The sequence below is a fragment of the Telopea speciosissima genome, chromosome 7 (assembly GCF_018873765.1).
Source record: "Telopea speciosissima isolate NSW1024214 ecotype Mountain lineage chromosome 7, Tspe_v1, whole genome shotgun sequence".
NCBI classification, from domain to species: domain Eukaryota; kingdom Viridiplantae; phylum Streptophyta; class Magnoliopsida; order Proteales; family Proteaceae; genus Telopea; species Telopea speciosissima.
In genome coordinates, this window is record NC_057922.1 from 25,362,716 (window position 1) to 25,376,984 (window position 14,269).

At 38.8% G+C, this 14,269-nt stretch overlaps 1 protein-coding gene across 1 annotated transcript; it reads right to left on the reverse strand.

Moving 5' to 3' along the window:
* Nucleotides 1-40: 40 nt before the first annotated feature.
* LOC122668970 (ubiquitin carboxyl-terminal hydrolase 2-like) lies at nucleotides 41-11,558 on the reverse strand. Its single transcript, XM_043865572.1, has 3 exons — nucleotides 11,478-11,558; nucleotides 8,186-11,178; nucleotides 41-508 (listed from the first exon to the last, which is right to left on the reverse strand). The coding sequence occupies exons 2-3, from the start codon at nucleotides 11,125-11,127 to the stop codon at nucleotides 271-273; spliced, it is 3,180 nt and encodes a 1,059-aa protein (XP_043721507.1). The 5' UTR covers nucleotides 11,128-11,178; nucleotides 11,478-11,558; the 3' UTR covers nucleotides 41-270.
* Nucleotides 11,559-14,269: the final 2,711 nt, after the last annotated feature.

Genomic DNA, 14,269 nt, shown 5'->3' on the forward strand with positions numbered 1-14,269 from the left:
GTTTTTTTCCCCAGAATTTACTTCACTTTCTATGTATTTACTAAAAGAAAACCCTCTGTAATTAATGAAACAAAAAACCTCTCACTTTTACAATTTTCGGCAAATAAGTATGAAATCCTCCTTGGGATTCAAAAATGTTGTTTAACTCACCTCTGCTTCTCAAGCCCTTCATTTGCTCTCCTTCTTACCTTCTGTTGAGGGGGTGGGGGCTTAGTTGCATTGAAGCTCAGTATCACTGAACAAGGGAATGAATGAAAATGGAAAGAATTTTCAAACTTTTTCATAAAATAAGATGTATGCCTCACTCCGCAGAACTTCTCCAAGAGAAACCTCACGGACATAAGAGTCACTGGTATAGTACCATTTGGATTCGACACCGAAATGCTCAGTTCTCTCTCGGCTTTTATTGCCTCTCACATATGCAATATAATGGCCTCCTTGCATGGTCCCAGAATGCACCACCACCCCAACTAGGTGGTATTTACACTTATGTCTCTCTTCTCCGCACCTGAAGAAAGAGCAAAGAACGAAAAAGAGGTTAATGATCTGACTAAAAGTTCATGCTGGAATGCACACGCCAAGTGGCTTTACAATTAAATCGAGTATCAGAACCTATGAAAATCTATTGTAAGTTTTCAGAGGATTATACAGATAAAACTGAAAGTCTTAAAACATGTAGCTATCATCTGATCTGTCTGATTCTGGACCTTGAGGATATCCTCCTGGTTGGATCGCTCAAACATGGACTTCAAACTGTGTCATGTGCGACAAGTATGGTTGTTACCATTTTTAGTACTAAGAATATAGTCATCCTTGAAGAACCGTGCAAAGAGAGAGGTTATGGTGAGGGGGCAGAGAAAGACAAGGAAAAAGCACGGCCTTCAACATACTTTTATTCTTATTGTTCTAGTAGTCTATATCTTGCTTGGGCTGTAGTAGTTGTTGCTGTTGTATTATACTTTACCTCCTCCTCTAAATAAGATGCTTTATTATCCATGAAAAAAGAAACATAAACTTTTGATTTTCTATTACTATTGTAGAGGAATACAAAGAGCATCTTAATGGTTTAACATTCAAAAGCAGCAACTGATAGTCTGTTGCATACATCTCCCTTAAATCTCATTCAACCAAGAAAAGAATATGACCATTAACCACCATGAAACCCATATATCTTCATCTAACAACAAGATGGTACAATCTCGTAAGAATTTTAAACAAGTAGAGCTCATCATAAGAAAATTAAACCAAAGGTTACAGACATTTCTGATCTAGAGCTTTGGCTAGGAGTAAGATAGTCTATGATGTTGATTAGCATCACATGTCAGAAATCATGAAAGATGTTTTCAACTAGGAATAATGTGTGGCTGCAGATAACACAGTTACTGATATGGAGCATCATTTAACAAAATATAATTTAGTACTACAAATCTGTAAACTTTTTAAAACATTAGCTAGATTCACATTAGACAAAAAAAAATTATAAAATTAATAAATACCATGGCACGTACAATGACAACATAAGCAGGGGAAGGGATAAAATGTAACAACAGGCCTGCTTAACCATTGAACTTGTGGATAACAATCACTGTCTGGTTACCCACAATTTAATCAAAGTCTATGGTTGTTACTGGTGGGGGAGTAGGTAGGATGAACCTTAGGTTCAGGCTAAACACCTCCCTTGCTTAAATCCCAAGCAAACCCAAACCCAAAAAATCAACAAAAGTCAACCTTCTCAGATGAAGGTTAAACTCCCTGACAATCAATCACAAATAAATAATATAGGTGTCCTTCAGAAGGTGGTAATGCTCCAACGGTCGGATTAAAAGCAATTGAAGATTAATCAAATATAAAATTGAATTCCAGCAATTAGGAGATTCCTAATTAATCAGAATCAGAAGGTCGGATCAGTATGAAACTCAAATCGAGTTCGCTTCTTGGCTGGTTAATTCAAACCCCAAAAGATAAAACAGATTCAAGGGTTAGATTAGAAGTAATGTAAGAAACTGAAGTCTGAAGTATGAATTAATACAGATTTAAGGAAACCAACAGCAGCAAATCAGGAACTCAAATCCTCCTAAATCCCTGGTTGAAGGTCTCTCCCGGGAAGACCCTGAAGACCCCAAAAGATTACCCTCATTTGCTGGACAGATCAGTCTCAGATAGGTAATCAAATCAGGCTGAAATATAACCAAAACAGGGGTGCTGCCGGTTATAAAATCAGGGTTCTAAAAATATAAATCAACAAGAACAAATAAGAAAGAATAAGAGTAAACGAAGGAGGGAAAATTCCACTTAAATCAGAGAAGAAATTAGAGCTTAGCAAGATCAATCGAATAGAGACTAATCAGTACCTTACTTGCAATCAAAACAGAGTATATGAAAAGAGAAGAAGATAACAATGGCTTCCCACCAATTGGATCAGAATCCCACTGTCCAAGGCTTCACACCTATGACTGAATCGCACAGTTCCATTGCAGAAAACTCAACTTTATTAATCTTCAATCGTCTCTGAGCCAATGGCTTTTACAAGCTTAGATAGAAAAGCTAAAACATAATCCTAATCTGACTATGAAATCAAATCCTAGTCTAACTATGAATTCAAATCCTATTGTTAATTACAAAACATAGTTGAAATAGGAAAGATAAACCTTAAAGGAAAACATCTACACAACTTAAATTAAATAAAAGACTAGTTAACTAACTAATGAGGTAATTCCCGTAAGTTTAGGCCCATTAAAGTGGTCCATTACAATGAAAACACATGGGATCAAAGCCCAACACATACATAACCCAGCCTAAGGCTTATTTCTAATAAAATATGCCCATTTATGTGAGTTACCTGCATCAGTTACCCTATTACATTCACTATTAAAGTTTAAGCTCTTAGCCCAGATAGGACATAGGTGCCCCTACGGTCAAACAAGTCCAAGTGTAGAAAGACATCCTAATGCAGGTAGAAAGGAGGACAGGAATGGGGCTGGTTCCTCATTGAACCAATTTTTTACCCAAACTTGACCATGCATGCAACTGGGTTATTTAGTAATTTTTAATTACTTTTTATACGTGGGAGTTTTAGATAGAGTTAGATATGTAGGAGAGTCTTTATTTTGTTTCCTTGTTTGAGTTATCTTCCAGTTTTCTTGTTTCCTTATTAGAGCCAATGTCAGTTGGTACTTGGTAGTATCTATTTATACATTGTAATTGTTATCCTCAGAAAATTGTATGGAATGAAAAGTTGAGTTTGAGATTTCTCACAGGGCGTAAGTGGTGCGTGTTCTTCCATCCCCTTTCTTTCTTGTTCTCCCTGGTTCAAACTATCTTCCTCCCATCTTCCCAGGTGAGCACTTCTCTTTTTATTCTTGTTGATTCTTATTATTTTATTCTTTGTCCCTTATTTCTTCCCTTTCTCCTTTCCTTGTTTAGACGACAAGATTCACCGTCCCGCAGAGTTGACCATTGATCTCCTTTGGTACTTCTTCTTCTTTCTCACACTTGGTGTTTCTGTTCCTCACCTTATAGAGTATCAAACCCCCGAAAACCAGACCCTAAATTTTCCCCACTTGTGAGAACCAAACCAAAGCAAGAACCAGCTGCACTGTTTACCTCTAGACCTGAGTTGCAGGACTATTGTCTCATCGTTTGATTGCTGTTTCAAGTACTTATCGGCTGGAATCAAGAGGCCATTGTGTTAGCAAGCTATCCCTGAAATCTCACGTTAATGGATCCCTAATGAGAGGAGAACTCTCACTCACTAAGGAGATGCAATGGAGCGCACTATAGCATGGAAACCAGAGCAGGAACATAATGTAGGTTTTGGAGTAGGGTAGGCATTAAGACTCTTCTTATCTTGCAATTTTTGCGGATCTTGATATACTTAATGGACAAGGAAGAGGTCCACTTTGTATTCTGAACAGTTAGTACAGCTTCAATTTATGAAAATAAATAGTGTCAAATTCAATACCCTATTCACTCTAATGTAGTTCTAGATTGGTAGGAATCCAACTAGAAGTCAATAACCAGGATCTGCTGTGAACAAGGTAGTTCGAATAGGTCAAAGTAGGGTTAGGGTTTAATGGGACCTAGGGTTTGATGGTAGGGTTAGGGTAAATTGATGTAGGGGAGTCTTCCAGTGAAGGTTACGTTAAGTTTTAATGGTTCTAGGTATGCTAACCAGAATCGGCAGCAATGTAGAGGTTACAGTTTTGGGTTTTTGAAAGAGGGAAAGATGGGATTTTTAGGGTTTCTGATGGTCAGATGAGGGAACCACTTGGATAGAGTTTTCCTTAGTATGAGAGGAGAATTCGATCAAAGTTTGGTGTGATTTGGCTGGCTGGTTTGGTTTGGGCAGAATTTAGGTATTGGGAAAAATTGAAAACAAAAGGGGGAATCCTAGGATTTGGGCTGTGAGAGGATTAGAAGAAGAATTGTTGGGGATGGGAATGATTCAAACTTACTGTTGTTGCAGAATTTCCTGGGCAGCAGCTTGTTTGATTGAGATACTTGAACAAAAATCCAAACTTGAACTACAACTTGAAAAGTAGATCTTCAAAGGAACCACTCGGGCTTCACACCACAAAGTGTCCTTTGGATCAAACACCAATCCCACCAACAAACCACCCGGGCTTCCCACCACAATGTGTCAATCGGATCAAACACCGATCACACCAGCCTTGATCAAACACAAGACAAATCTTCAATGGAGAAGAAGAGCAGCAAAAGTTTTTCATTAACATCAAAATTCATGATCAATACTCCCCCCACCCTCCTTAAAACCTTATATAAAAGACTCAAAAATAGACTCCTACACTAAAAAGGAAAGGCCTAACCCAATCCTTAACCTATTAGGTAACTTAAACTGATTAGAAAACTGAAATAGACTCAAAACAGAGTCCTAATCTAGCTCCACTAAACGCTTAAAAGAAAACTACTAAAATCAGTTAAATTGAACCACTGGTTCAAACCAGTTTTAGAACGGTTCAATTTAAAACACCAAAACATGAAAATAAACTAAGTATAGAAGCTAATCCCGTATGCAACCTAATTACCCATATTTTAGGTCCATAAAAGTGACCTATTACATAGAAAACTCTCGGGATCAAAGGCCCAACATGTATATAACCCAACCCTAGTCTTATTCTTAAGCAAAGAAGCCAGTTTGGTGATAAATCTGCATCACACTCCCATTATCTAAATTGAGTAAAGAGCCTAAAGATATTATTAAGGGGCTATTGCTTGGAGGGTGGTGCAATGGTAAAAGGTACAGGCTGCCAGGGCAAATGCCCAGATTCAAATCTTGAGTGTGGCCACTTTATGCAAAAAAGGCCAAAGGCTAGGACCATCTCCAAACTCACTCCTCCCAGGACCCCGCATAGGCAGAACCAGCGCTAGATAATGGCCATTTTAGTCAAAAGACATTATTAAATGAATCAACAAATATAGAATTTGCAGAGAGCAAGATTAGTAACATGATTGATAAGATACAAGCTATTATCTTGAAAAACAAGAGATACCCCCAAACTAATGCAATGCTTACCTTGAACCAGGAGTATCCAGTGGAAGAACAGCTTGCGACAGGATAGCAGGGAGTAAGGACAAACCAGAATTGAAAGAAATTTAAATTACTTAAAGAGGACTGTCTTATTATGCTCAAATTCTGGTATTCTGGTCGAAGGTATATTATGGACTGAGGATCAGTCCAGCAAAGTGTAATTGGATTCTAAGGGTTAGATACTCAGTTATGGAGCAATCCTACTTGGGGAAGGGCAACTCAACAATTGCCGAATCGGTGGAAAGAATGGGGGGTTCAAAGCAGTGATCAATTATGGCTCTTGGCAATTGAATAAGCAGTGATGGAAAGTAGGAATAAAACAGCCAAAACAGATTCTGAAATCTGAAGATTTAGCAAATCCTAGTTGCAACAGAACTTCCAGTATTAATTGGAAAGTTCAGATTTTGAAACCGTCACAAGATTCAGAACTAATAGCAGAACACAGAACTGAAATCAGAATTCAGAAATCAATTTTCAAAAAAGAGATTTGGAGAAATCCAAATTGAAGTAGGAAACTAGACTTCGATGGGAAAGAGAGGATTTTTAAAACAGTTTATGAAATAAGAATTTAATAGGTATGTACAGAATTAAAGCTTAAAATAGAAAAGATGATCAGGAATCAGTGAATCACCACCAGTACCCCAACCTTGGAATCTCCATCTAGGGTTCCTGGAATCACCATCAGGGAAGCCTACTAAATCACCACAACAGGGAGCATTTTAAATCACCACAGAACCAAAGGCAAAAGCCAACCACCAAGGGTCCCTGGAATCACCATCAGGGAAGCCTACTAAATCACCACAACAGGGAGCATTCTGAATCACCACAGAACCGAAGGCAAAAGCCAATCTTTCATTCATCAAATTTGTGTACAAAGCTACAGCCCATTACGAACTTATATATAAGATTCAAAAACAAACTAAAACTCAAAAAAGGAAAGGCGTAAACCAATCCTAAACTGTTGAGGTAACTTAAACTAACTAGGAAACTGAAATAATAAAGGAAAGATAGACTAATAAGGCTGGACTGTAAGAGAACTATTCCAGTCTAAGTAAAACACTTAATAACAAATAAAATAAAGAGATACGACTCTAACCAGACTAGCCAATAAAGTAAATCTCGTATCCAGTCTTCTTACCCATATTTTAGGCCCATTGAAGTGGCCTATTACAAAAAAAAAAACTCATTGGACCAAGTGCCCAACATGTATAGAACCCAACCCAATGCTTATTTCTACTACAATAAGCCCATTTTTACTGACTTATCTGCATCGCCCACACTCCCCCACCCCAAAAAAAAGTTATATCAACTGACCCTATCAAGAGGTTCAAACTAGGCACAAGGGATATATCTTTGTTCGATATATATAGGATGTCATGCAGTTCGATAAAAAGTAAGTGTTAACATGGTCCATGAGAGGCACCCATTTCCTTGAACCTCAGTTTTCTCAGAACCAAGTAATAGAAGAAACATTTGATGTTGGCACCATGTTTGCAACAATCCCTGGTGTTTTATTTCTCAAAAAATAATTAAATTCAAGATTCACATATCTTTTACTAATTATATCGCACCTATCAATATTTTAATGATATTGTACAAAAAATTTGTCAATAACCTTTCCCTTCAAACTGACATCAAAATGAAATTTAATAGAAGCATAGCAGACATACCACCTTAAATCAAATAATAGTTTTTGAACATGAGACCTTATGTAAAATCCATCTATCCCACCAGTAAATGATATTTATTTCAAGAAATGGAAGGAAGCTAACAAATTTACCAATGTACAGGTATTGAAACAGACATTCTCTTGTCCACGTGTTGGGATCACCAACAGTGCTTCAAGTTCATATATGTAAACATATTAAGGGTTAAGTACGACCAAATTGTGAGCAATACTAACAAGTCTTCAGGGGTCAAACCCTCCAAACCTTTAACATTAACTTCAGTGCCACATAATGTCTGCAACAACTAAAAAAATTGAATAAAATCCCCGTGGGGCCAAGGATCATATGTTGAGTTTATGGGTTCATGGCTGATCAATCTAGACAAAATAATATCTAAGTTGCTGGTCCGATAATCCCAGCAAAGAGAGAAATGGATATTTCAAAAATAATGAATAACTAAAGGAAAAATGTGAGGTTTAAAGAGAAATGGATAAGGAACAAAAAAATTGGTGGCTCATGGAACGGTGTGAAGATCAGCAACTTAAAGAGGAAAAAATTTAAAACCCATATATGGATATGGTATTCTACTAATCAGCTAGATCTTTGAGGAGTTAAATTTCAGAGTTTGATATTTTGGGTCTTAAGGAACTGCCTTGTGGTTCCTTCTCTTCATAACCTTTGATATAGGTGTGAATATGTTTTACTTGTATCTATGTAACGTACGAATCTGCTTATTCAAATTGTCAATGAGTCAGAAATAACTATGCATATTTATTCTGCTTCTCGTTTAATAGAAGAGACGAGAAAAGAGCCAGAGTTTAGCAACTGTTTATGAAACAAGAACAGCAGCAGTAGCAGGAACAACAAGAACAACAACAGAAAGAAGGTGATGATGACAATGATGACAAAAACCAATATAATATTAGATAAACAACTGGTCAATAAGAAATTCCAAAAAATTGAAAAGCACCTGGGATCCATATAAGGCCAAAGATCAATTGTTTCTTCGAAACTAACATGACCACTGAGTTTGTTTAAGCGGCCACGGGAATCTTGACTGAATCTCTTAAGATGAATGGTCAGGATAGGTGGGACCCTATTGATGAGAATCCTCTTAGTTGCATCTCTCATTACCTTCACATTTTTTGAGTCTGCTTCCCCATCCTCATTCTCATCTGAGTCACATACTCTAGCCGAAGGCTGGGAAACCTTAGGCTGCACTTGAACAGTGTTGCGTTGGATACAGTTATACTCATCCAAATTACACAAATCACTGGTTTGAATGCTAGAATCATGGTGATCCGAAGTTTCCGCTTGCTCCTGAGTTGTATGGTTTGGCAAACCAAGTACTTTGTCTCCTTGCAAAATTTTCAAACAATCTAGACAATTGGAGATGGGGTTTACAAACTCTGGATCTGTCTCCTCTCCCGTTCGACAGATTTCAAGCTTAGTGCAATTATGGCTTGAATCATCAAGTCCCTTATTATTCAGAGGTAAGCTTTCAGCAGTAATTGTGGAAACAGTATCATTTTCAAGCTTCCCATTGTTCAAATGACTGCATTTGGTGAGATGCCGAGAATCCTTGTTGAAACCTGATGGGGCATTTCCACTTCTTACCTCAACTCCGTTTATACTAGTCCTTAGTGCTGTTTTCTCCAGACACCGTTTACCTTCCATCCTTTGGCCTTGCAAAATCTTAGAACAATTTTCACAATGCCAAGCATGCTTGTCAGGGAGAAGTTCAGGCTTCGTAAAATATGCCAAACAACTATCTATAGAGACTGGCGCATCCGTATTATCAACTTCATCTGGATCAGTGTCACAGCTGTTTCCTGAAATAAAACTTGTTTCTGTCATTTCACTTGCTTGGAACTCGATGCTCATGTCACCTGACCAGGATTTTGTACTGGGATCAGGAACCATCTCAGGCTCATTAAATAAGTCCCCAAAGCCATCAAAGTCTAACCTGTCTGGTTCGCAGCTTGCAAGAGATGTGGAGGCCTCACCTTCATTTCTCATGATCTCTTCGGCAGTAGAGTTTTCCTCTTTATAGGGAAGCAACAGAACTTCTGAACTTTGAACCTGTAAAGGGAGCTCATCTTCACAAGAGTTACCCTGAGAAGAATAGAAGTCCAACTTTGATTCCCTATTAGAAGAGCAACCCTGGCTCAGGAGTTCCGAACTATCCTGTAACATGCCATTCTGGATAACTTGCTTGTTTTCAGAATCTTGAATAGCTGAGTTATCATAGTTTTGGGGAACTAAATGGTGCTCGGCAGCAACTTCAACTGGTTGTGCATATCCTAGCCTTGAAACACCATCTGAGGGCCCAGCTATCTGCTCTGCAACATCCTTGTAGACCTGCTTGTCTCCAGAATCTTGAGCATCTGAGGTATCCTGATTCTGAGGAATTGAAACTAGGAACTCTGATGCATTACCTGTTTCACTATAATCCAACCAAGAAGAATCATCAACTGAAGCCACTAATTTTTCTGCAACAGGCACGCTTTCAATGTAATCCATCCAAGAAGAATCATCAACTGGAGCCACCGATTGTTTGACAACAGGTACGCTGGAAGGCAAAATAGAAGAACCATTGCTTTCTGATGGACCAGGATCAGGCTCATGCTTTGGCAATATGGGGGAGAAATTAGCACTCTCCTTTAAACGGGTTCTCCCACCTTTCTTAGGATGCAACTTCGTTTTCCTGGGTCTTGAGACTATTGGGGCCCTCTTAGGTGGAGATTTTTTAGTTGGCACTGGCAGTGAGAGATCCAAAAAGGGCTCAAAAACAACCGATGAGTGCCCACACTCCATGCAGCAAACAGTACTGGTTAGTTGACCCCCAAATATTGCATCTACAAAAGTGGGACCTTGATCTGAAGTGGCTCCATCTTCCCCAGAAGAATTCCGTAATTTTCTCGCTCCCAACTGCTCGGTACACAACCCATCAAGCAAGCACCGGAGCAATTCATGGCTGTCCTGTTCCTGGTATCCCCTAAATTGGGGAGCTTTGGCACAGATGCACCCAAAGAAGGATTTTGGGTTTATCACACTCCCTGAATCCACTTCCAGACTTACTTCACTGAAAAGCTTCTTTAAAGCCGTAGTCATAGGCCCATCAGGCCAGTCTAAATTCATGAAGTAATCCCGCAATGTATCAATGGCAAAAAGGTTCTGCATTACTGAATTGAAGAAGCAAGTATTTCCAAGGTTAACCAACCCCTTTACTCTATAACCACCATCTAAAGTTCCTGATCCAGTGTTGTTTAAAACCGTGCTAATTCCAGCACTACTATTACCAAACCAAACATCTTCGGCATCAGGTGAAGCCCCTGCAGAGGATTGACCCTTGATCAATTTCACAACATCCAATAAGATATCTTTCTGCTCACCATTGTCTTCTAGTCTGTCTACAGGAATTAGTGAATTACATGGGAAGCACCAGCGGAGTTGAGGGTTGTCAAATTGAATCACACAGGGATGACGATATTGTCTGGCATGCCTAGCAGCATGACTTTGGGGAGTTGTTGGCAAACCAATCCCTCCACAAGCAAAATGCCCACAATCCAAGCAGACCCAAATGGATTTTGAATCTGACTTTGCATTTATTTGACCTGTTCCTTTCTTCTTCCCAGCTTTACTCCTTCCCTTACCTGACCTCCGATCAACCGCATCTTCCCTACAATCTTCGCACCTAACAGATTCCACTGAACCAATTTTTGAAGAAATTTTACCCAAATCAACACCCTTACTGAGATGGGTACATGCCTTTCTCTCATTAACTACTACTCCAGCACCTTCAATCCCATCCGTTGGATTCAAGTTCGGGGGAATGGTTTTAGGAGAAGCAGAGGAAACCGGCTTCTCCTTCTGAGTGCTTCGTGTCTTCTTTTTAGCCTTTTTCCCCATTAGTACTAGATGAATCCAACAAAACCGAGCACACTAAGATCTTCAAGTCAACTAGCAAAAATAGAAAATGAAAAAAAAAACATTATATGGGAGAACTAAGGGCAAAAACACAAACCAGCGCAGCAAAATTACCACAACAACCAGAGTTTAATTGGAAATAAGCAATCTAACACCGATTATATGCTAAAAAGCCTCATAAACAGATTCTGGAAAATCCATCAATCGATTCGCGTTCTCGGAAGAACAAAGATGCTACTTTTGCATCAACAACACAAATTAGGAATTCAATCAAACAGGTAAACAAAAAAAAAAAGATAACTAGATAATAAATATAGGGAAAATCTGCTCACCTAGAAATCTGAATGCAGAAGCAACCGAGATTACTTGAAGAGTCTTCAATCGATATGCATTAGTGTTTGAAGAGAGAGAGAGAGAGAGAGAGAGAGAGAGAGAGGGAGAGAGAGACAAAACGAGAGGGATTTCGTTTTTGTAAGATTAGAATCTGAGGTAAGGATGATAGTAGAGTGGCGTGTGCATTATATGGGTCGTTCGAACCTTCTCTGCTCAATGTTGGGGAAGGGAGAGTGAGTTGGAAATGGAGGTGAAAACTGAAAAGTCGGTGTAAGAGAAAAATATTTACGGAGGTTAAAACTGTAATAACTGTGAAACAAAACACAGACCAGATGTAGTGGGACCCATTGTTTCTCTTACTTGCTTTATCTCCAAATCAGTCACCCTAAAATCGGATGTTTATTTCCTCCAGCTCCCTGTCCGGCCTAATTCCTGGACCTTTTTCTGCTGCTGTAACTGGAGCTCTGTTGTGCGCATCGTACGGTGCAGCAGTGGCCATGTGTGTACAATGAGGTCCGCTGTGCATACATGGCCGCTGGTGTGCCGCACGATGCGCACAGCAGCGCTCCAGTTATAGCAACAGATAAAAATTCCTAGTTCCCCAGTTCCTCTAACAAAGGGGTGCTCGAATGATCACCCTACCCCTGCCCGAACACTTTGCCCCTGGTGGGATCCACCACCCCCTATTAGAGGAACTGGGGAACTGGGTCGGGCAGAGAACTGGAGGAGATAATTGCCCCCTAAATCCCCCATAACCGGCTAGGTTAGAGGATCATAGCGGTCCATTCTTTAAAACTGACTAGGGTGAGGGGGAATCACAATTCATGAATTATAACAAACCTAAGAATCAAATGGTCCATTTGAATAAAGAGACCACAATCTCACCCTCCAATCGGCTCATTATCTGCTCCATATCCCCAAGTCCCTCTAATATGGGGTGGAAATGACCACCCCACCCCTACCCCAACACACTGTCCCGGTGGGGTCCACCCCCTCCTATTAGAGGGACTTGGGGAGCTAGACTGGCCAGGAAATGGAGCAAATAATTTTCCCCCTCCAATCCATTATAGTCTGTGTAGTGATAAAGGTGCCTATCAACCTCAGGACTTTGCTCCCCTACTCCCCTCCCGAATTGAATTGGATATTTTGTTCATATGATCATCACATTGTGTGTTCTTAGGAATGTAGTCTGTTATACATTGAACTGCATCACATGATAATCTTGAATGGACTTCTGTCAGTTGTTAAGGAATATGATTCTTATCTGTACTTTACAATTGGTCTTAGTCTTGAGAGTTATTTATCGTTGTAGTAAAGTATTATGGGTTTTAGTATACCAACAGTTGATGTCTCTCGAACTATATACATAGGTGCATTGGATTCATGGTATTTGACTTCCAATGAAAAAGATACTCCATAAAGAATCCACTCCTCTCATATGGAAAATATAAAGAGAGATCATTTGTACATGATTGGACAAAATCCAGCACTAATGTGTTTAGAAAAGGGGTTGTTGAATGAATAATCTATGAATTTAATAGTTGTTGAATGAATAATCTATGAATTTAATGGTTGTTGAATGAATAATCTATGTTTAACCCCCCCAAAAAAAAAAGAATAATCTATGTACTTAAAGTGAAAATCCATGAATTTCATGGTTTATATGTTTTGGTGATTGCAATATATTTGTGTGAAAAAGCAATTTGCTCTTCCAAATGCTATATAGACTGAGTAACCAGATTCCAAGCATTGAAAATGTGTGTCCTTGAGCCAAGCATCAAAGTGGAGATATCAAGGTGCTCAAGAGACTTTGCCATGAAGTGGTGGAGCATAAACTTGAAGATGAAGTTAAACCATCACGATGATTCAAGCAACTCGTGCCAAGATTCGAAGATCTTATTAGTTTGCTTGAATGTGTTCCTAGGATATGTTTTTCATCTTGTGTTTATTTAGAATATCTTCAGATGTAATAGTCCCGGGTGCTCAAAGTTCATTTAATCACCTAATGACCAAAATTGACAAAGTCAAAACGGATTGACCTAATGGTTAACCCTCATTGTGAATCTTTACTTTGCTATTTGATAACCAAATGGATCTTATTTTGGTTCACTTGACATGATATATGTATTAACTGAAAGAATTGTCCAAGTGATATGTGATAATTTGGTTAAAGACCCAAAATGGCTCTGACAGTCAATTGAGCAACCAACCAATTGCTAGAGTGTGTTGGCCAGAACAAGGACCGTTGGCTATCGAGAACACCATTGTGTAGATGATCGAAGTGGCGACTGACTAAACCATTGAACGATAGAATTCGAGAGCTGTTCAAATTCAATCTGCATGATAACGACCGATTGGCTCTATGTAGAGGGCAACCGGTGTTCAAAAAATCAGTATGTTAGAAAGCATAATGACTAGTTTTTTAGTATTGGAATCATAGTTGGAAAACCAGGTTTAGACTAGTGTGAGTCGTCGAAGTCGGATCAAATTTTTGATAACTAAGTTAAGTCATGTACACTAGGCCAGGTGAAAAAATGACAATAATCAATCACAACTAATTTGAGTTCTTCGGTCTTTTCACCCAAGTCACAAACAACATCAATAAGTCTAGTAATTTTTTAAAATCTCATTAAATTGTTATACTTGAGTTGAGAAAAATGGTAAATATCCTGGAATCCTCTTGTTCAATAGGTTGTTGAGAGGAAATGAAACCCTAAGTCACTTTGCACTTTTTGACAGATAACAGCCTTGAAGCTTTCCTCTCTTTTATTTTTTCCCAGTTTATTAAATT